At 36.9% G+C, this 23,030-nt stretch overlaps 1 protein-coding gene across 2 annotated transcripts in view; it reads right to left on the reverse strand.

Annotated features, from left to right (window-relative positions):
• grik4 (glutamate receptor, ionotropic, kainate 4) overlaps positions 1-23,030 on the reverse strand; it is a 511,925-nt gene that overhangs the window by 7,926 nt on the left and 480,969 nt on the right. For both annotated transcript variants that reach the window (XM_079824290.1, XM_079824289.1), the window contains exons 13-16: positions 21,672-21,875; positions 10,508-10,621; positions 2,326-2,435; positions 637-810 (exon numbers count right to left, since the gene is read on the reverse strand). In XM_079824290.1, the coding sequence (XP_079680416.1) occupies positions 637-810; positions 2,326-2,435; positions 10,508-10,621; positions 21,672-21,875 (602 nt within the window). The remainder of the gene's footprint in view (positions 1-636; positions 811-2,325; positions 2,436-10,507; positions 10,622-21,671; positions 21,876-23,030) is intronic.

Below are 23,030 nucleotides of genomic sequence, written 5' to 3' on the forward strand. Positions count from 1 at the left end.
TCAAAAACGTTGGTCAAAAATTTACATTTACACCCAAACTGACCATCAACTGCAAATTTCAGATGTCATCTTTATTTTTTTTTTGCTCAACTGTCACAGAATGTAAAGCACAGGATTGTGGGATATCAAAGGCAGCGAAGGACACATCTATGATGCCCTCAAAAATCGATCAGATGGTATCTCAGGAGACAGGAAGTGAAGCTAACATTGGATTCGGACGTGCCTTGATGCCTTCCTACCTTGGAAGGCATCCTCCGAAGGCATCATTTTTAAGCTTTCGGACGCAGCCCACATCAGTCTGATGACAGACTTTGGTTCATGCATTTCAGAATGACCAAATCAACATTTTAAATGCTGTGCAATGAAATTGGTCTGCAGGTTAGTCCAGGTTAGCAGTTATCCAATCAAATCCATTGTTGAGGCAAAGTCACGTTAGTTTTTTGTTGCGCATCAATGGATTTATTCTGTAATAATTTATATATACATTTTTGAGGCTCATATACAGGATTAATGAGGAAAATCCAAATATTATTAAACTTCCTGACATTCTGGAGACCAGGATCCAAACACATCATATGCTTGACCATCAACGCAGGTCTTTTCAGAAGAGAGAAATTGTTTATTGTGGACTCTTACCAAACTCCACTGACACAGCGAGTGGACAGGGCTCTGGGGGCGATGGTGGAGCCTTGCTGCATGAACCCTCCCACAGGAAACCAGAAACTGTTGCCCAGAGAATACTGGTTGATCAGCAGGTTACAGCGCCCCTTCAGGCAGGGGTGCGGGTTGTACCATTCATAAGGTGTTAGCCTGTGTGCCACAAAAAGCGACAAAAAAGAAAGAATAAAAAGTAGTAAACATAAATGAGCCAAGAACAATTTTAACAGTTGGCAAAGCATGAAGTCACCAGTGCTCCCTGTTGGCCACGTAACCTGTTTTTTGTTCCCTGAAGGGGCTTTGCAAGCCTTAGCCGTGACTGACAGGACACTAATAAAAATGCACTGCACTGCAGGACGCTGCCGAGTTACTCTTAAAGCTGTGCGACAACCCCACATTATGGTTCTGTTGAAATGCAGAAAAGCTAACACAGGTCGTAATTAAATAAAAATGTCAAAAAATATTTATACATTATAGAGATGCAAACAAAGAAAAACACACATGCACAAAAGCACCAACGATGAATTTATATAAAACGTCTTGACAGGAAATGTTCAGTGAATAAACACACAAAACACCCCTGTTGTCAGCAGAAAATCAGCAGGCTACTGTGAAAGAGTATAAAACATGACATTTCTTTTTAGCTGGAATAAAAAGTGAGTTTAAAATTAAATGTATTCAAATGCACCCTTGTTGGTCCAAGAACAGCATTCAACCAAACAATCAGATTTCAAGGTTAAGTTTAGGACTGTTTTATTGGACCAACAAAGGATATTGATCCTGGAACAACAACCTTCATATCATATGAACCAACAATTCTAACCTCCTCCTAAAATCAGAGCGCAAAGATTAGTTCTTATAGTAGTAACATTCAGAAATCCTATCAACTAATCTTTGGTTTTAGTAGAGGGTTTTATTTAAGGGTTTTAGTTTAGGGATAATGTCTGGTTTGGTGTTAAAGCAAATTCACAAAAAACAAAACAAAACTACTACTTGTTTCCATACTATGGTGTATTCAATGGTAGACTTAGTGAATAGACTGTTCCTGACCATTTGACTACAGAAGATTCGGAATATAGAGCATGATTCACAGTTATGTTGCTTTTGGTTCATTTTGGATGGTGACAGGCCCAGTCCCCATCCACTTTCTTTGTATAGAAAACAGCAGGAAAAAATCTTTAAAATGTTTCCACTAAAAAATAATGTCATACAAGTTTTGAATGATATGAGGATGAGTAAATAATTACAGATTTATTTTTATTTTATTTTAGGTGCACTACCTGTTGTTTGAAATTTGAAACTTTGACTTTAAAAGGAGAAGTTTAGCAGAATGTCCAAGCTATTCGTGATCAGAGCATACAAGCTTTTAGTGAATGATAAATTAAATTTCAGTCCGTTTCTGACATAAAGCTACTGTATGACTTGTGCATGATTCATACAGACTACTTTTATGTTGCTTGACATCCCAAATCCCCATCCATATTCATTATATGCAAGACAGCAGACTAAAACTTCTTCAAAACGTTCTCATACAGGTTAGGCGCAACACGAGCATAAGTAAATAATGACAGAATCTTTTCCATTTTTTTAAACTGTGCTACACCCCTCTAAGGACAGTGACGGTGTTAATAAGATCCTGCAGGTGTCAGTGTGGAGCTGAGTATTTACCTCGCCACCAAAAAGAGCACGCAGCTGACTGCCAGGTACGCCAGCAACATGAAAAGCCAAACCCCAGGAGAGAACGGATCCAAAAAGGAGAAATACCCCGGTCTTCTTCCCTATAAAAACAAAGGCATCGTCAAGATTCTAAAACTAAAATCACAAAGATCCTCATTCAATTCCAGAAAGCAAACATTCAAGAGATTTCAGGTTAAAGACATTTAAAGGCTTTTACGGTTGATTGGCTTGATCCAAACAAAGTGCTTGATTTTCTGTCTCCTAACCATTTTGGCACACTCGGAAGATCCAATAACCGCTGGAACAGAACTCGGGAGCCGATTCTGTACACAATAGTCAAATCCAATTATCTCTCCTAGAGGTACTTTGACAATCGGTGGTCAGCAACAACTTCACAGTCTCTTATCAGCGAGAAACTAAGTGTGAAAGCACCAAGGCTAATCTATCCACACGGCACAGGTGTCTTACAGATGGCGAATCTAAATAGTGCCAGCGATGGATACACTCGCAAACAAATCATTTGGGCTGTTTTTTCTTTTGTTTGTCTGAGACTACAAAAACCAGGTTTACTATAGTGCTGAAATGAGTAATTATTCCACTATCTATCCCGCACCAGGCTGAATATTCATTAATGTGCCCGCAATCATCTCCATATTAGTGTAATTGAATGGCATTGCTGTTGAGCTGGACACTAAAAGCTGTAATTATAGCAATAAATAGAGGCAAGCCTGTCTATGGTAGATATACAAAAAACTGATGGGCTCTCCATGAAAAAAAAAGCTGGTTCAGGTGTAGTTTTATTCTTAGCCAGGTTGCTTTAAACTTCCTTATGGAAACTGGCATCGAGGGATGGGAAAATTGGGCCGTGCATGGAGCCTGAATGTGGCAGACTGAGCTCGTGTGAGATCTGAGGAGATAATTGTATCGTGACTTACAGCGAGAGGGACTTGTGGATAGAGCACACGTGATGTTGGGTTTCTGCAATCTGCTTCCAGCTGAAGCAACTTGCTTTGTTTACAGCCTCTCTCTAAATTCAATTTTAAGGTTTAAACAAAAGCACAATCAACACTATGCAATGCAGAAGCCTGCTGGAAAACAAGTGAGAAAACACATTACTAGTGCGCATCTGTCTCAGAGGTGAGCTACAAAGGTTATACACGCAGTTTAACAGCCATTCGAACATGTAACACCCTCAAGACCGAATCTTCCCTTGATCATTTAACAAATGAGCACAGATAGATCCACCCCCAGTTTGACTGAACAGCAGTGCAATAGGGCAGTTCTCGACTCTAGTGGGTCCCCATAGGCTCTGATATGTCTCTGTGGTGTTATGTAATTTCTTACTTCTGCCTTGTTGAATTTGAGGTAAGAAATAGTTTCTCTCCCAGCTTATACTAAAAATGTTTTCTTTGAGAAGAGCGGCTGCTTTGGCTGTCAAAATATAACCATGAGCTAGCAGAAGCAGCTTCTGCAGTCGTACCACCTCAACCAGCCTCTCTCACCAGGGTTCCCTTGTATCTAGTTAACCAGGTCCTCATTTACATTTTGCACTACACAACATATTAAATTACAAAGGAGACTGTAGAGCTGTTATTACATGTGTGGTCTTACCATGTTGATCCTAAGAAATTCTGCATTTGTATTTATTATAGCTTTAGTGTTTCTGGTAACAATATTCAGCACAGAGAGTTTTGACAGATATTACTTCTACTTTTTAAAGCTGTCAGTTTATTAAAACAATTAATTACGCCTTTTGGCGTTAACATGATTGATCTTGAGTTTGAAATTGCTCTGGCTTTTTTTCCTTTTCCAAATGTAGGGCATTCCCTTCCTGAATAATAAATAAAACCACTGCTGGCTTTCTCATTAGCGGTGTTTCATTCATCGGTGATGTTTCATACTTTAATGATAATTAAATTTCACCATTCAATGACTGCCAATTGATTTTGCTTTTGTTTAACACCTCATACGTGTTTGATTTTGTAATTTTGCCATTTTATGATTTTGAAAGGGTGGTATAACAAAGAAACACTATTTGAAATTCTGAACTTTACGATTAAATACAATACCATTCAAAAGTATGGGGTCAGACATTTTTATATGAAAGAAATGAATACATTTCTTTCAGAAAAGATGCACTGGATTGATCAAACATGTCTTAAAAGTCACAAGCTGTTAGTAAATCTGGCCCTTAAAGTTGCATTGTAACATAATATTACAATTATAAAAGATATAAAATCAAAAGTTACACTGTAAGAAATAAGAAAGTTACATTGTGAGATACAAAGTTTTACTCTGAGACAGAAATGGACTTCCATAAAATGGTGATTAAACACGCATTTAATAAAATGGTTGTGCATGGCTTCATCGGGTCTCTCTATCCTGTCCGACACACTCGAGTTATAAACTCTTTACTAGTCTCCTCTGTGATTTGCTTTAGTGAAGCTTCTGCTACAGACCTCCCTATGATGAGAAACAGTGATATACTGTCAGCGCATGTTTACCAGCCACTGTCAGATCTACTTGGGCTGAAAAGATTTGAAAACCTAATGTTCCATTGAATTCCGTTGAACGACGCTCTACACGCTAACATTCACAATATTTCATCATCTGTCACTATAAACGTCCAGATTTAAAAATCGTCCTGCTGTAGACTCATTTTAAGCGGAACTATGCAACCATGGCAGATTGTAAACACACAGCTGGAAACAGCAAGATGCATTATTTCAAATCTGAAGTATGTCATGAAACCAAGCGAATTGCTGCGAGACAAACGCTCAGTCATGAGTCAAGAGGGCTCAATGCCGTGGAGGCACAGAGGTCCTTCACAGCAGCTCACAACTTGAAAAACCATGTGGCCAGTGGGGACATGGTCTTGTCACAGCTGGAATGCGTCACTGAAAAAAAAAAGTGTGTTGACTTCATGTTCTGAGGGGCATTGGCTCTTTTTTTTCCTTTGGCGCAGCACATGATCTTGCCAGTGCTCCCTGTATGATCGAATTAACTTGTTGCACTAATTAGTTATTTCATCCTCAACCACACCTACTATCTCTCCCTCCCTGAGTGCACCACACAAGATGAAGTGAGAAAGATTTTCATGCATTTGTGTGTTTATTCAAACTCTTCAGGCTGCACTCCCATTTTTATACACAAACAAATTGGCACATTCCATATATTCACGTCTACCAGTGCGTCCAATTAAACGCTGCATTGGAGAACCCACTGTACTTCCAAATATGTAATTAAAACAGGGCCGAAGGCCACATTTTATTCCATTTGCCATTGTTATTGATCAAGCTGAGGATTTCATTTAAAGTTTGAAATAAGCTATGGGGGTCCTTGTAGAAATCAAAGCCTGCTGGATCAATAGTAAGTGGATTAAACCTAAACAAGTGCACGCACAAGCATCCAAATATTGAGAGCACCATGGCTGTAGGGTATCGATGAGGGAGAAGAGATTATTCTGGGCAGGAGCACCGGAACTTGAGTAGGTTCAGGAGTTGGACAATGAAACACTGGCAAATATAGTGTTGGAGGTTTCACGCCTATTTATGCGTGGCCAATCTTCTCTGATTTTTACATTCCATCAGTAAGATCAGAGTGTGAAGGTTGAATTAGCAGAGCAATAGCACAGTGGGAGTGCTATAATGGGAGACACATGGGAGTTCAAAAGAGGACAAATTGTTGGTCCGGGTCTTGCTGGACAGGACAGCAAATCTTTGTGGTGTATCCAGGGAGAGCCACGGTATCCAGAGTAATGCCGCCATACCACAACATAGGATGAACGACATCCGACAGGAGTAACTGTCGATGCAAGAGGAAGCTGTCTGAAAGGGATGTCCAGGTAACCCAGATTGTATCCCAAAAAAAAAACTAAACTCATACTCTCTGCAGAATTAAATGCACACTTTGATTCTCCTGTTTCCGCCACAACTGTTCATCGGGAGCTCCACAGAGTCAATATTTAGGGTCGGCTACTATAGACAAACCTTTGATCACTCGTGCCAATGCAAAATGTCAGTTTTGTTGGTTCCAACAGTGCAAATCTTGGGCTGTAGACAATGTAAAATGTAAATTGTTTCTCTGATGAGTCCACCATCACTGTCTTTCCCACATCCGTGGGAGTAACCGTGTGGAGAAGCTCCAGAGAGGCTTAACACCCAGTCTGTTGCTGCCCAGAGTGAAGCACGGGGGTGGATAAGAGATGGTTTGGGCTACAATATCACGCCATTCTCTACTGTGCTTGATGTGTCACCGCCAAGGACTACCGAACCATTCTGGAAGACCATGTGCACCTAATGGTTCAAACATTGTACCCTGAAGGTGGGGCCGTGTATCAGGATGCACCAGTACGCACAGCAAGACTGAATGGTCTGATGCACATGAAAGTCAAGTTGAACCTCTCCAATGGGGTATTTTGGAGGAGTAAGTCAGAAAACGTTTTCCTCTACCAGCATCAAATAGTGACCCTGGCTATTGTTCTGGAACAGAAATGGCTCAAAATCTCTCTGGCCACTGTAAAGGACTTGTATCTGTCATTCACAAGACAGATTGATGCCGTATTGGCTGCAAAGGGAGATAATAAATTATTGTGGTCTAAAACCAGGTGTTTCAGTTTCATTATCTAACCCCTGTATATCATATTTATGATACAGGGTATACTCTTTAGCACATGATTTTAATAACAATATATATATATAACTCTATAAATACACAACCAATCAATAAATCAATAAATAAATAAATAAATCAATCAATCAATCAATCAATCAATCAATCAATCAATCAATCAATCAATCAATCAATCAATCAATCAATCAACATTGAATCATTTAAATGATTGACATTTCTGTTGTGATTATTAATTAAAAAATATATACAGTGGCAAGAAAAAGTATGTGAACCGCTTGCAGAATCTGTGAAAATGTGAATAGTTGTAACTAAATAAGAGGGATCATACAAAATGCATGTCATTTTTTATTTAGTACGGTCCTGAATAAGATATTTTACTAAAAAAATGTTTACATATAGTCCACAAGACAAAAAAATTGCTGAATTTATGAACCATTGATTCTCAATACTGTGTCATTCCCTGGATGATCCACGGCTGTTTTTTTTTGTTTTGCGATGGTTGTTCATGAGTCCCTTGTTTGTCTTGAGCAGTTAAACTGCCCAATGTTCTTCAGAAAAATCCTCCAGGTCCTGCACATTCTTCAGTTTTCCAGCATCTTTTTCATATTTGACAACCATCAGCTGTGGATCATCCAGGGAACAACAAATAGTATTGATAATTAATGGTTCATAAACTTTTGAACTGGGTCATTTTAATAAATTCAGCTATTTTTTTGTCTTTTGGACTACATGTAAACATTTTTTATGTAAAATATCTCATTCAGGACAGTACTAAATAAAAAACGACATGCATTTTGTATGATCCTCTTATTTAGTTAAAATTATTCACATTTTCACAGATTCTGCAAGTGGTTCACATACTTTTTCTTGCCACTATATATATCATTTCTATTTGTAGAAAATAAATAATATATTTCACTGATTCTTGAGATAAGGGAAAAAGCATGTCCCAAACACAAAAGCCCTATTTATGTTAAAAAGTAAGAATGTAAACACAATAAAAATACTTAAAAAGTAAATCTACAAGGGAAATTTGTATACTCAGGACATTCACTGCTTATTCTTTTAAATAATTTCTTTAGTGTTATTTTAAAAGCACACTCTATACTTGGAAACACATGTAATTTAACCTGTCCTCAGCATGAGGTCACAATGTAAAACTGCCAAACAAAGTGTTTAAAAATGCAACAAAATAAAAAATACACAGTTACATTAAAAGGTGGAGATCTTTAAGATAACAAACAATACAAGAAGTACATATTGAATTATATTTTCCAAAACTAGCTATAAAAGTTGTCCTCACTTTACGTCAACTCCGTCAGGATTTTTTATAATTCTGAATAAATCAGGCAGTGTCATGGGCAGCTTTAACTCTGAGGAGCACTTACTATTTCCTGCTCATTGTGGACCTCACGGTAGGACACATAGTCCTGGAAGTTATATATTGTTTAATATTTTAAACAAACTATATTGAATTTTGTAAACCTGTCAGACGTCAACTTTTTATGTCTGAAGGTTGACAAGTGCTCTCAAAAAGTCTGTATAATGTGATTTTTGCATATGGGGAATTCTGTGCTGTGAATTCTGTCTAATGCTGTTGTTATGATTATATTTACATATACTGTATGCAAATTTGGCATAAGCTTGACCTTTGTCAACACCGTCAGTATTTGTCAACTCCATCTGTATTTTACACCATCAGGTGAAGGTTTTTGTTAATTTTGAAAGAAATGTCTTATTCTTTTTTAATTTTTTTTGTGTAAAACTGTTAAAACATCAATGGAACTACATGATATTATGCCTTAATTACGTAAGAACATTGGTGATATATATTTAATATTAAAAGGAGGGAGGAGAATTAAGGAATTAAGAAATGGGTTTGTTCATAATAGGTTGAAAACAAACAAAAAATAAACAGAGAATGTATTTTATGATTTAGATTCTAAATCATAAAATACATTACTGAAGATTTTACATTGTTTTTGGATGGATTCAATTCAATTAGTATGCTTTTTAGTGTGGAGTTGACACAAATTAGGTTATGGAGTGAATTAATAAAATTGTTTAGAAAAAATATTTAGAAATATATATATACAAATATTTTAGCAAACATAAAATCAGTTTCATATTGTCTCTGGCAAATAAATGTGAAGCATCAGCAGCATTAGCATGGGCTAATTAATATTCATGAGCCCAGCCTTCTTCCATGTAGTGACATCACAATCTGTCTATTTTCAGCCACTCCCCCACTGTAAAAGTTATAGTGGGCCTTATTCTGGGTCAGACAAGGGCAGAAAGGGCCAGGGGGAGACAGACAGACAGAGACAGAGAGTGCTTTCCAGCCTGAGAACAGCTCTACACTGTACAACAGCCTTTTATCCTCTTTACCTTTGTGAACTCATTTAACACTCCTCTTTTGTCTTCTGTCACTGTTCTCTCTGTCTGACAGTCTCGGAGTCACTCGGCATGTCTGTCTCTGTGCCTTTCTCAATCAATTTTCACTTTTTTTCTTACGTTCTCAGCAATCCTTGGATAGTTGTAGCTTAGCATTCAAAGGTGAAGTGCTCAATGAGCTCAATGTAGAGCACAATGTAATTTACCTGAGATGTTCCTGGATCAACATCCATTGTTGGTTCTGGAACAGCCTTCCTATCTAGCATTTACTGCCTGCACATAGTAAAATTTTAATTGTTCCTGGAATTTTTAACAAAAATGCAAATGATGAACTTAGGCATCACAACATTATGAATGTAAGAGAGTAAAATTGATATTTATTTTGAGATTTGCTAAAAGTAACATTTAAAAGTGTAATTAAATGATTAATATTTTCACAGATTAACTTTAACTGAGTTTTATAAAGTGGAAAAGATAATCTAAATGTAAAATGAAAAATGAAAAAATAAAATAAAACCAATATATGCTACAGAAGTGCTCTTTCTCAGTTAACAGCACACCTGGTGTTATTGATTCCCCAAACTGTACTCAACCAATGAAAATGCACACAGGAGCAACTTTGAGCAGCATAATCAGAGTGGGGGGGGGGGGGTGATCTGATGGTGTGTGTGTGTGTATAAATGCCCTATAGGGAAACCACATTAATGTTTGCACACGCTGCACCGAGCGGCTTTATCCGGCACTTAGCCAACAGAGAGATCAGCATGTCACCTTGGGTTTGGGGAGGGGCTTTGATTAATGGCACATAGGCCTTTAAAATAAAAGAGCTATTGGATTTTCAGTGTTGCTGTGTGCAAGAGCTCGGGGTGTTATTGGTGTGAATTAGATACAAGTCACAATAAGGAGAATCTGAAATTGGGAAGGAAAGCACTACATTTATCAGCTTTTCACACCACAGAACACCATCTGCTACAGAAAGGGTAACGCTCAGAGCTCTCTGCCCCAAAGTATTTCTCTATTTATTTCCCACGCGCTCCCTCTCAGGCCATTAGAGGCTGCCAATTGTTGAGGATTGTTGATCTTTAATGCTGCGAGGACGGGGATGGTTCGGGAGTCTCGGGCTGCAGTGGATGGAAGAGGAACTTACTATGTGTACTCGGTACATGATGCTGATTCCCAGAGTCATGTAGGGTTTGGAGAAATCAATGACCTTCTCCCTCTCAGCCGTGATGGTCAGGGCAGCCACAGCCAAGTCAGCCTTCTGAAACACATGCAAAATAATTGCAGCCGTTAGGGCATTTCTTGGACAAAAATGTGCAAAAAATAAAAATGGCACTTGGTTCTTGCTGGTTCAAGTAAGAGGGCATCTGGCCCCTTAGATAGAGAACTTTAAACTTATTTATCTATAAGTTTAATTGTTATTGTTAACTAAAACTATAAAAAATTGTTTTGTTAACTAAAATGAAGCTGAAATAAAATATATCTATATAATATTTACTTTTTTTACCTTATATATAAGTTTTAGGTGAAGTTATAAAATTACTAAAACTGAAATTAAAATAAACAAAACAGAAATTAAAACATAAAAACAAAAGAAATGACGACAAACTAAAATGAATATGAAAACTCAAAATTTTAAACCAAAGGATAATATTTATAAATACTAGGGATGCCACAATTCTCAATATAATATTGAACCGTTCGGTACGACATTCACGGTTCAATACGCGCTTGTGAATTGCGTTTTTTTCGGTTTTGCATTTAATTAATTATTTTTCTACAAATTCTATCATTTGCCTCCATCCCAATACTTAACAACGCATACATACATTCACATCACAGTTATACTCACGGAAAACTATAGTTATTCACAATCACGAAAGTTCATTATTTGCATGCGTTTTAAAGCCTTGCCGGTTAAACATTTCATTCGCGTGCTTATGCACTGTTTTAACATGCGCTTTTCCGAGCGCGCGCACTAAACGCCTGTCAAACACGTGACTACTGGACTAAGTAGTCGTCTTACTGCGCTAATAATACTGTCAAATACACACATGGTTAATATAAACACAGTCGGTTATGTCTAAAGTGAAAGCGGCGTGTGTCTGTATATTAGATGCACGCAGGTCTTAAATTGACAGCAGCGCAGCCTAGTGAACACGCTGTCCTTAAAGGGACAGTTCACCTCTAAAATGATGTCATTATTTACTAACTCTAATATTGTTCCAAACCTGTATTCATTTCTCGATGACAAAATTTTCATTTTTGAGTGAACTATCCCTTTAATGTTAATACAGCAATAAAAGACAAAGAGAAAATCACTCACTGCTCTCGCTTGAAAAAATAATACAGTAGCTAAGAATCAATGTATATTTTATAGTGAAGTCTATGTAGTGTTTTATTTTTACATTTATTCATTCAGTTTCATACTTCAATGCTGCTGTACTGCTCTGAGCTGCCAGTGTAAATCTTTATATATATTTATTTTATATTATACAGTACACTAGGAATGTGTACAAGGGTTTTTTTTTAAATGTAAAGTTTTAAGTTTATGTAAGGTTTTTAAATTCTTTTAAGTAAAATAAAGAAAGAGTATTGCAATACAATTTTTTTCTTTTTTTCTCCTTAACCTCTTGCTGTTCTTGTCGCTTAAGAATAGAATAGCAAAAAACTGATGTGACAAGTCATCAGAACCGAACCGAACCGAAAACCGTGGTTAAAAACCAAGGTATGTATTAAAACCGTGGACTAACTGTATTGTTGCATCCCTAATAAATACTATAATAGTTTATAAATTATACTAAAATAACACTGATTATAACGTATATAACACTGATTATAACGTATAACTGCAGTTATACGTTATAATCAGTGTTATTTTAGTATAATTTAATAACATGTTAAATATATTTAGTATTGTGTTTAGAAATTGTATAATTATAATATAATTATTAACATTTTAGGCAAAAAGGTTATTTCTAAAATGCTGTGGCAAAAAAATAAAACTGTCATTTTTACCCAGCCTCCTGTCACCGAATTTTTGTCCTTTTAGAACATGAAAGAAGTCATCAAAATGTCAAATCATCATAATACTAATTTATATAATAATAATAATAATAATAATATATACATTTAGGTTAAAAAATAAATAAAAAAAGAACAGTTTTTGAAATGTCAAAGCTTAATAATAGATACAGTATAAGGACCTGCCAGGTCTGGAGCCCCTCAAAGGAGCATGACAACCCTGTAGTCCATCCTAATTAAGCTGAATAACCAGCAACAAACCAGCTTAACCACCTTAAGCTGCCATGACCTGGCTTTATACAGCTGGGAACAGTCCAAATACTTGTATTTTGGGGAATACTGAAGGGCAAAGCCGAGTTGTGTGTGTGCGATGGAACATGAACACAGAAACCGGGTAGACTGTCATGACAAATCACTTGACACAGCATCCAGTGCTGCCGGGCATGATGCTGTGGCCGGATCCCACTAATCAAACAACACCGAAAAGTGCATCTGCAAGGAATTTTCCGCCCCTGCGGGATACACTCTTACCCTCCACTGCTCTTTGTCCTCTCCAGGAGGAGGAATGATGGGATATTGGAGCTCTGCTTTAAATGAGAGAGAATCTCTAGAGAACAGATACCAGGTTATAATGTGATGTTTTAGCCTCAAGCCTGAAACCTTGAAAGTGACAGGAGAGGCTTGTTAACCCCGAAAGCCAAATTAGGAATTTTAGACACGTTTCAAGATCCGAGAAGCGTGAGATTTTCAGCCATTTGCGCGATGGCGACTGGATCTGTTGCTTGCGCAGATCTTTCAGCACACAGCTAATGAGAGAGTGGATTAGCAGAGAAAGGCTGAGGGGAAAAAAACTGTGACAACAGTCCAGTGTTATTTTAGTATCATTGAGCAACTAGCTGAAATTAAAAAAAAAAATTAAGTTCAAGTAGAGTAACAAAAGTTTTTTGTTTTTGTTAATGGTTTTAGCTTTAGTTCACTACAATAAAGCCTGCAGCAGTCTACTTCCTCTCACCTGATTATAAAGCCAGTTATGTCGTTATCTCGTCATGTACTTCACATTCACCGTAGCAAAAGCGACTGTGGCGCGGAGAAGAGGAACTCTTGCACGTTCCCTGAAGATTCCCTCCACAATAACAGCTTGCAGATGCACTAATCTTCAAGTGCTCTCCATAGTTCAGCTGTGGCCCACAGCTCTTCTTGAACTCGTGCACACTTCACTTCACACAACAAAACATCACGCTGACACACAAACAAGGAAATTACGCAGTCCCCACTGAACACAGATTCCTCAAACAGATGTCGTGCGTAACAGAAACAAGGACAATAACTGCCGCTCAAATATTTGACATCTCGTTACGTATTAATATTGATGACTGGTCTACACAGAGAGGGAAATTATGAGACGGAGACTCTAAATAATAAATAATGCAGTATGATATTCTTCCTGAGCTCCATCCTCCCCTTCAGCTTTGACTCAATCAAAAAGTGATGCACCCAAAAAATGAGAGAAGAAGGCAATGTCAACTCTATCACTACTGAATAATACATTGACTTAAGTTCCCAGTGTGGCATTTCAAATTCTCAAAGGCGTAGGCTATTCTTCATCTGACGCGATAGAAAACCCTGACAGTTTGGCTCATTCGCTACCTTTGTGTACTACCACCGCTTTTAGTTTTACAAGAGTTTCCACAACACTATAAAGCATGACCAACATGGCATCCCTTCGGGACTGAGTCCAAATTGCAGGCAGAAAGTGAGCTGCTTTTGTACAAAATCCCATCCTCCATCAAAATTGTAACCGCAAGCAAGGACCACCAAATTAATATTTATTAGCAGAGTTATTCAATTAGCTTTTCTGTTTAGAAATAAACAACCATCAAAATACATCAATCAAACAAAATTTACATTTTATAACACTACGTATATCTTAAGCTATACATGGTAAACTCAAAATATTTTACTTAAAGTTAGTATGTAAATAATAAGCTGGCTGAACTAGCATACCAAATATATGTTACTACATAAAATTGAAGACTTTGAGTGTTGGACGTATCATATTACTCATAATATTCATATTATTATCATCATATTTACATAGGACTCTTTTAATCCAATAACGATGTTCGGTTGTAAAAGGGTATATGGTAATAATGATCCTGCATTAAATTCAACATAATAACTGTGTCAAATATATTATACTCATTCACAGATGTTATTTATGGAGTAGGTTTGGTTTTCATACCATTTACATATGTTAACATTTTAAAATAAAACTAAAGATTCACCATGTTTTTTGCTTACACCGTGAAATTACAGTATTTATAAAGACGTGTCAGGATAGTATTTATATTGTAAACTGAAATAAAATGTTCAAAAATACACTGGAGTTTGAGGATTTTACTTTTATTTATTTATTGTTTATTTTTAAATCCAGGTTATTATATAGTGCTTGTTATTTATAACTTTTAACAAATTAATGATTTGAAATGATCATTAATTATTTGAAATATTTATTATTTTAAAGTCACTTGCATACAGTTAATTTAATTTCATAACGGAAAACATTTTTAATATCACACATGAAATGCATGATACTTGTACTACATTCAACGGAAATATTTGTAGTCTTTGATCATTCATATGCAAACATCGGTGGATGAAGTACACAAATCAAGTACTTGAGTAAAAGTACACTTTTAATGCTAATGTAATGCTACTTAAGTACTAAAAGTAAAAAGTACTGATCGATGAATGTTTATTATTTATTACAGCAGCACTAGTTACTCAGCACTAATAGGATTAGCGGAGACATTTAATATGTATTGATTTGCAAAAAAAAAACTTTATATTTATTATTATATATCAGTTTAAGTTACTGACAATTCAAGTGTGCAAACAAGTGAAATAATATACCATATAGTATTTTAAAAATGAGGAAATTAATTTTGTAGCTAAATATGTGGCTATAAATACAATACAATGTACAGACATCACATCAGAGCAAAATTGTCTTAACATTTTAAGATCAACATTTTACAAACATACTAGTTTTATATCATTTGAAACTGCAACAGCAGCGGGGAAGATGGAAGGATATTATTTGCGTTATTTTACCTAAAATCGGCGTACCTACAGTCACAATGGGCTTAAACAGCTCACCCTTTTACAGCTTCACAAATAACTGGCAGTCGTGACCCAAATATGATTTTCATTTACAATAATCAGTATTAAAATTTGGCATTAGTAACTTACTTCAGTCGTGCGGACGTTAAAGGGGGCCTATTATGCAAAATTCACTTTTGTAAGGTGTTTGGACACAGATGTGTGTCCACAGTGTGTGTAAACAACCATCCTACAATGGTAAAAATCAACCCAATACTTTTTACATCCCCATAAATCATTAACATAAGAGTAGGGAAGTGCCGCCCACGACTGGTGCTAATAGATCTGCCCTATTAGCATAGACACAGCCCTGAGTGAGAAGCAAAGAGTCCGCCACTTCTGTTTACTCGCTGTCCCAATGTACCAATGAACATAAGAGTCTCCATAAACTCCCAGCATCCAAGCCACCGAGGACACTGTGGTTGAATTTCATTTTCAAAGGAATAAAGAACGTGATCAGCATGATTAATATTCAAAACGGTAAGCAAGCGACACGAGGCGACAACACAATCGGCTTTCATCTGCGCTAGTTCTCTGGCATCGATTTGGTGTGTCCCTAAGGCTGAAAACAGCTTACTGATAGTTTCTGACATTTTTAATGTGTGAGAACACCAGAGCATGAGCTCTTGAAGCTCCACCCTCTTCTGCAAAGGAGGCTGGGAGCACCAGCTCATTTGCATTTAAAGGGACACACAAAAATGGTGTGTTTTTGCTCAAAGTGGCAATTTTAACATGCTGTCAAAAATGATCTGTGGGGTATTTTGAGCTGAAACTCCACATACACACTCTGGGGACATCAGAGACTTATTTTACATCTTGTATAAAGGGGCATAATAGGTACCCTTTAAAGCTCTGATGATATCATGTTTCTTGGCTCATTTTGACCGGATCATTGAATCAGTGAGTTGACGACGTGAGAACAGCTGCTATCGGATCAGTCCGATTCACGAATGAATCGTCCAGTTTGTTTTGTGAACCAATTCATCAGGTTCATTGGAAAGGATCTTCAAAGAAGATTTCTTCAGTTGGAAATAACGAGGAACAATATGTTTTTATGGGATGTAGTGGAGTAAAAGTAAAAGTTTCACAAAATAAATGAATTGAAAAATGTACTTAAGTACAGTAAAGAAGTAAAAATTCATTTATTTTTTGTCCACCACTGAAATCTACACCCATGTTTTTAAGTAATAAATAACAGGCTAAAGCATTACAAAAAAGTCCCTCATGAGAACCAAGAGCCTGCTGTCAGAACAAAGTAGCGCTCTTCATCTCCTTCAGTTGCCCCCCCATCACCCTCTACTGTCTACAGACACACTATAGCATACAATTAGACTCATTGGCCACTCTCAAGGTCAGCGGTATAGAGCATACTTTGAGAGAACAAATTGAGACAATAATAAGATTAGGCACTTCTTTCTTTATTTCACTAATGGCTTTGCCCTCCATTAGCTTGTGGAATTAAGACCGATAACTTCTCAAAGCGGTCTCGTTTTTGTATGCGAGAACATAGGCTAAAGGGAAATGTTCTGGTTTATGACCCTTCCCCCTGGAAATATATGAATATCGCCGTGGCCTTTTTGTTCATTTTCGAAAATTTACTCCCTGCGGTGCCTGCCAAAAAATTGACAAATAAATCAGCAGCACACCGTAAAGCTGCAACTGTTTTTAAATAAATAACATTTCCACCGAAAAGGGCAAGCGTTTGTAGCTAAACAGAATTTGCAGCAGGCAAGATTTCCATCTCATCAACAGAATGTTAGTGGCTGTCAGAATGGGACTAATACTCTTTACGCTTCACCAAGTCTTTTTAAACACATCTGTTTGTGTCTGTTATGGGATCAGATGGGCTAATTGAAATTCATTAGGACGAGGGAACTGTAACTGGGTTGGAGGCATAAACATGAATATTGTTGGTTAATCTGCATCACCTGTTTGGATGCAAGTAAAACAACTTTTAGTCTGGCTTTAAGGCTTCCTTCCCTTAATGAATTATTGAAATGAGCATTTGCGAATGAATAATTCCGTGCCAAAACAAGAGGAAGCTGATTGTTTTTTTCTGTGTATTCTGAACAGCAGAACTGGTGTGCTTTGAATGTAATTCAATGGAACGACTGTCCAGGTGGCAATATATCCAGGGGTTAAATTGGGATATTGGAGTAGGGGAACCTTTTAAAACCTGGTGGTAATTCTGGTTCCCCACGTAAACTATGACATGCTACTAGGACACACAAAGTGGCAATAATGATTTATCCCTGTTTCAGCAAAGCCATTCCGCTGGCTGAAGCATCTTTTTATGTGTACTGTATACATTGACAGATTAGAAATAACTTGAAATAAGTTGTATATAATCTTAATCATGAAAAATGTTAAAGGTGCAGTATGTAATATGAACAGCTAGCGGTTGAAATGGGTACTGTAGTCCAAATTCAAAATATTGGAGAGAGTTATTTCCTCTGCCCCCTCCTCCTCAGACTGGACCCTCACGTGGGTTGCCAGATTGAGGACACGCAACAGGAATGAGCGCAAAAGTGGGAAGTGACGAGCCTTACATTGTAAGATGCAGCTAACACATACATTTTTTATGGTTTTATTGCTGAGGCTTTTTAGAGCGGGTAGAATCTGTGATCTCTGAACCAGTTTGTTTGCTGGCTTCCATGGCTGCAATATGCTGTGTTTTCAGCCAACTGGCAACCAGGGGCATCAAAATACTATTGGATAAATTGGCAGTAGGCGGTGATCGCACAGACCAAAACAAAAACAGACGTTCTGACCTGGAATGCACATCTCAAAAAAGAAAAACTGGCAGTAGCATTGTTTTTCAGAGAAACAAGTATTTTAACTTAGCATGTTTCCACAATATCTGCAAACATATTATAGTATTTTATGCTTTAATAAAGTAAAAAAATATAAATAGATTACAAATGGCACCTTTAGAGTACACTACTGTTCAAAAGTTTAGGGTCAGTACGTGAATACAAAAAAAATGAATACTTTTATTTAGCAAAGTTTGATCAAAAATCAAAGACATTTATGCTGTTACAAAAGATTTCTATTTCAAATAAATGCTGTTCTTTTGAATCCTTAAAAAAAGTATTAAGCAGCAAATCAGTATATTAGAATGATTTCTGAAGGATCACGTGACACTTAAGACTGGAGTAATGATGCTGAAAATGTAGCTTTGCATCACAGGAATAAATTATATTTTATAATATAGATACAAGTAGAAAACAGTTCTTTCAAATTGCAATAATATTTTATATTATTACCAGCAATTATAATATATAACAAGCACAAAAAAATCTTACAGACCCGAAACTAATTTAAATAACAAATCTAAAAGTGGTCAAAAGCTAAAAATGTTATATCTTTCTTTTTAAATTATCCTACAATTAGCAAGCTAATAGTTAAGCCTAATTAATTTAGCTTTTCAAATCACTCGAAACTTTCACATTTTCCCTTTCTTTGTGTTTTCAACATTTGGTTCCTAGCTTAGGCTAGCGTATCCTTTTATCTATATATATATATTAATTTGATCATGAAGTTAAGATCATGAAATGTTAATCTGGGCCCCACTTTATATTAGGTGGCCTTAAGTACAATGTACTTACTGTGTTCAAATTGCATTGCAAAACACTTTTGCTGATATTGAGGTGGGATACGGGTAGGGTTAGGGACAGGTGTGGTGGTATGGGTAAGTTTAAGGGTAGGGTTAGGTGTAAGGGAAGTGTCAACTGTGTAATTACAAATGTAACTGCAGAAATTAATTACAGATGTAATTACATGCAGGTATTTTTTAAAATGTACAAAAAGTACAATGTAAAAACATGTATGTACACAATAAGTAGGGTTGGGAACCGAGAACCGGTTCTTATGCAGAACCGAAACTGATTTTTGAAAAATACCAGAACCGCGCGAAATTCCTAAGTTTCGGTTCCGAAAACGGTTCTGGTGCAATGTGTGTGCGAAGCGCTGGAAGCGTATCCGAGTGACAGCCAGTGTTGCCAAGTCCGTGGTTTCCCGTTTTCCACTGTTGCCGCGGGCTGTGTTTCATGTCCGCGGGTTGAAGCGATTGTGCAATTGTGCGGGTTTTGTTGTAAAAACCTGGCAACCCTGGCTCACCTCATCATGAATATTAATTACGTTGCCTGCCGCTTCCAGGAGTGCAACGCAGTTCAGCCTGAAAGCCCTCGCGCTACACATTTAAGGTTTTGCGTCAGATATTTTCTCGTTGACCACCAGCATGGCGAAGATAAAGTCACAAGTATGGATTCATTTCCAAAGAATGAATGATGAATGAAGCAAAATGTAACACGTGAAAAGTTCATAACATGCAAAGGAGGCTGCACTAGCAATTTGACAAAACATTTGCTACAGCAGAGAGTGCCTCAGGGCTTATACCAGATTTATAGTGAAAGGCCTATATATATATATATATATATATATATATATATATATATATATATATATATATATATATATTTATATTTGTCAACCGTTGAGTCACCATGGTTTAGGTAAGCGTTTAGGCACAATTACCTTTGTAATGCTGAATTGCAATTTATTATTTACAAGTTCACTGAATAACTGAATTACTATTAAATTAATATACAACTAATTAATAAATATAACTAATAAATATAATTTATAACTTGGTTTTATTCAGAGACAGAGAGATAAAATGTAATAAGACAATTTCAGAGGTGTTCATTTGAAAAACAATGTGTTGCAAGAATGGCTTAATTAATACTGTAATATATGTACAGTACAGGACTTTTTTGACATTGCCAACCTGTAAATTAATTTTAGAGCAAGTAATAAACACAAAATGGATTGTTTGAGTTGCGTATTGTGCCTTTTTCCTTTACCACTATTTGTTTAATAATTTTAATGGAACCGGAATCGGAACCGGAATCGTTAGGCGGAACCGGAACCGGAACCGGAAAATTTCTCACGATTCCCAACCCTAACAATAAGTGCATTGTATCAAATGATCACTTAAAATGTCAGTACATAGTAGTTAAGGCCACCTAATATAAAGTGGGTCCTTTATCTGTGTATGTTAAATAACATCACAAAATACGACCAGTTAAAACTAAGAAAGGTAAAATAAAGTTGTGGCCCTACACTATGCACTTATACACAATGTACTTATGCACCATGTGCTCAACCATGTAGTGTATTAACTTTATAAGGTTATTTTTTCATTCAGTCTGGTCGCCCCTCCCCATCCGCTATTAAAGCTGCGACAGTTGAGTGCACTTTTGCCGTGTTCGAAATCACCCCCTACACCCTCATTCCCTATTCCCTATATTACTCCACTAATATAGTCCACTGGAAGGAGTGAATGAAAACAAGTGAGTGAATTCAGACACTGAGTAGTAGTACGCTGGAAGGGCTGCCACTTTTGCATAGTTTCTCCTTGCGGTTTAATAATTATTTGAAATGTATAGTAAACTGGCAGCTCCAGTAGTAATGAAAAGATTTAACTTGAACTCTGCCATGGAAACTAGGATGTATAAAAACCATAATTAAACAATTTAATAAGCAATTCAAAAGGAATTTATACCTGTATGATATTACGCTGGACCAGAATGGTTTGGAAAATGGATGGATGATTGGTTCAGCTGTGGGCGTCATCTCCAGGCGAGACGCAGGATTTCATTCAGCGCGCGACTCTAACAGTGCATTATGGGTATTCTCTAGCCGTTGAGCGCACATCAGTTGTACACTTGTTATTGCAGTGCATTGTGGGATTGAATGAGTGCATTCAATAACGTCCACTATGGTTTCAGACACCATTACAAATGGCTGTCCCCTCAAATAGAGCCCTATTTAAGGGTATAGGGGGCGATTTCGCATACGGCCATTGTTTTTTCGGTTAATTAAGTGCATCATAAATATGTATGTATGTATGTGCACTTTTTAGAATTTTCAGTACAGTACTATTTATTTATACTACAAAACATCATAGAATGGTGTATTAGAAAGGCTTTTTTGTTTAGCTACAACAATATTTAACAATTACACACTATGGTTTTGATTAGGCAGTAAATAAGGAGGATAATGCATGACACCGGATTCCAATTTAACCCCCGAGTATAACATTTCCTTGTGACGTCACTCACCCTGCTGATGAGCTCTCCCACCATACCCGTCCAGGTGCCATTGGCGCCCGGCACCCCGTACACGCCATCCCCAACTAGCCGAAGACGGTACTTGAACTTCAGGATATCTGCCAACTCCTTTAGCATGTCCACGCAGAAGCCCTCGTATCGCTCGTTGCCTTCTAGTTCCTGGTGATTGGCTCTCAGCATTACATACGGATTCTCCTGTAAAGACATCATTGGAGTCACTATATCAATCGGCACACAATTTTGTGTGACAAAAGTTTGTTTGAGTTGGCTAGTCACCCTGTTTCAATCAAAAGTTATGAAAAACTGGAATATTGCATAAAACATCTGCGAATAAAGCACCATTTCTATCTCGTGTTCAAGAGAACAAAATCGCCACTTCACAGGAAATTGTTACAAAGTATTAAAAATAAAAAATGAAAGTTGGAACACACTGAAGCTCTTTTTTCCTACACAATAAATTACTTGCGTGCAGATGAAAAGCAATAACAAATGCTGTCATATTATCTTGCGGTTCATGCCTGATGTTTGGGAATTCTATCTTTTGAGACCGTTCAGGAAGGTAATTATACTGTAGCAAATTTGATGACTGACTTTGACTCAGGCCTTTCAGAATGACTAAAACAACATTTTAGATGGAGTGCAATGAGATTGGTCCGCTGGTTAGCCCAGTTATCCAATCATATGATCTTTTGAGGCAAAGTCACATGTTTTTTGTTGTGAAATGAGGAATTTATTTGTAAAACTGTACTTTATGAGCATATATTCTTATTAAAAATGATCCTCTTCACTTGAGCGAAAAATATTTTTAAGATTAAGATTTTAAGATGAAAAGAATGTCCGATATCCCAAAATTGGAAGGAAACATAGCTACAGTTTGGACACATTGGGCTCTGTGATTAATGTGAGCCCTCCAAAAGATCAAGTTCCAAATTTACGGTTTGTTTTCTCATGCTGCCCAAAGATTGAACAGATTTAAGAGGCAGTCTGTGGTCAAAACAAAGGCTTCGTAAACATTTCATCCCACCATCATTCAATAAACATTTGCTGTGCTCACTATTATATATTGAGACAGTGTGCATGTTGGTCGAGTATGTTACTGCCATTTTCAAACACTTTGCATAAATTTAACAGAACAGTGTCACCTCAGACATCAACAGACACAACAGAATGAAACCAGCCATATAAAAGCTTTTCAAAATCACTTTTTGTTATAACTGCAAAAAAAACAAAAAACACTTTGTCTAATGTGTTGCGGCAAGAAAGACACTAAAATGGGTCTGTTGTACTTAAGATTTATCTAGCGCAGACTGGTCGACTGGAGAAAGTGTTTCATTTTCACCAGTGAATCTG

Source organism: Gobio gobio, assembly GCF_949357685.1.
Source record: "Gobio gobio genome assembly, chromosome: 8".
Taxonomy (NCBI): domain Eukaryota; kingdom Metazoa; phylum Chordata; class Actinopteri; order Cypriniformes; family Gobionidae; genus Gobio; species Gobio gobio.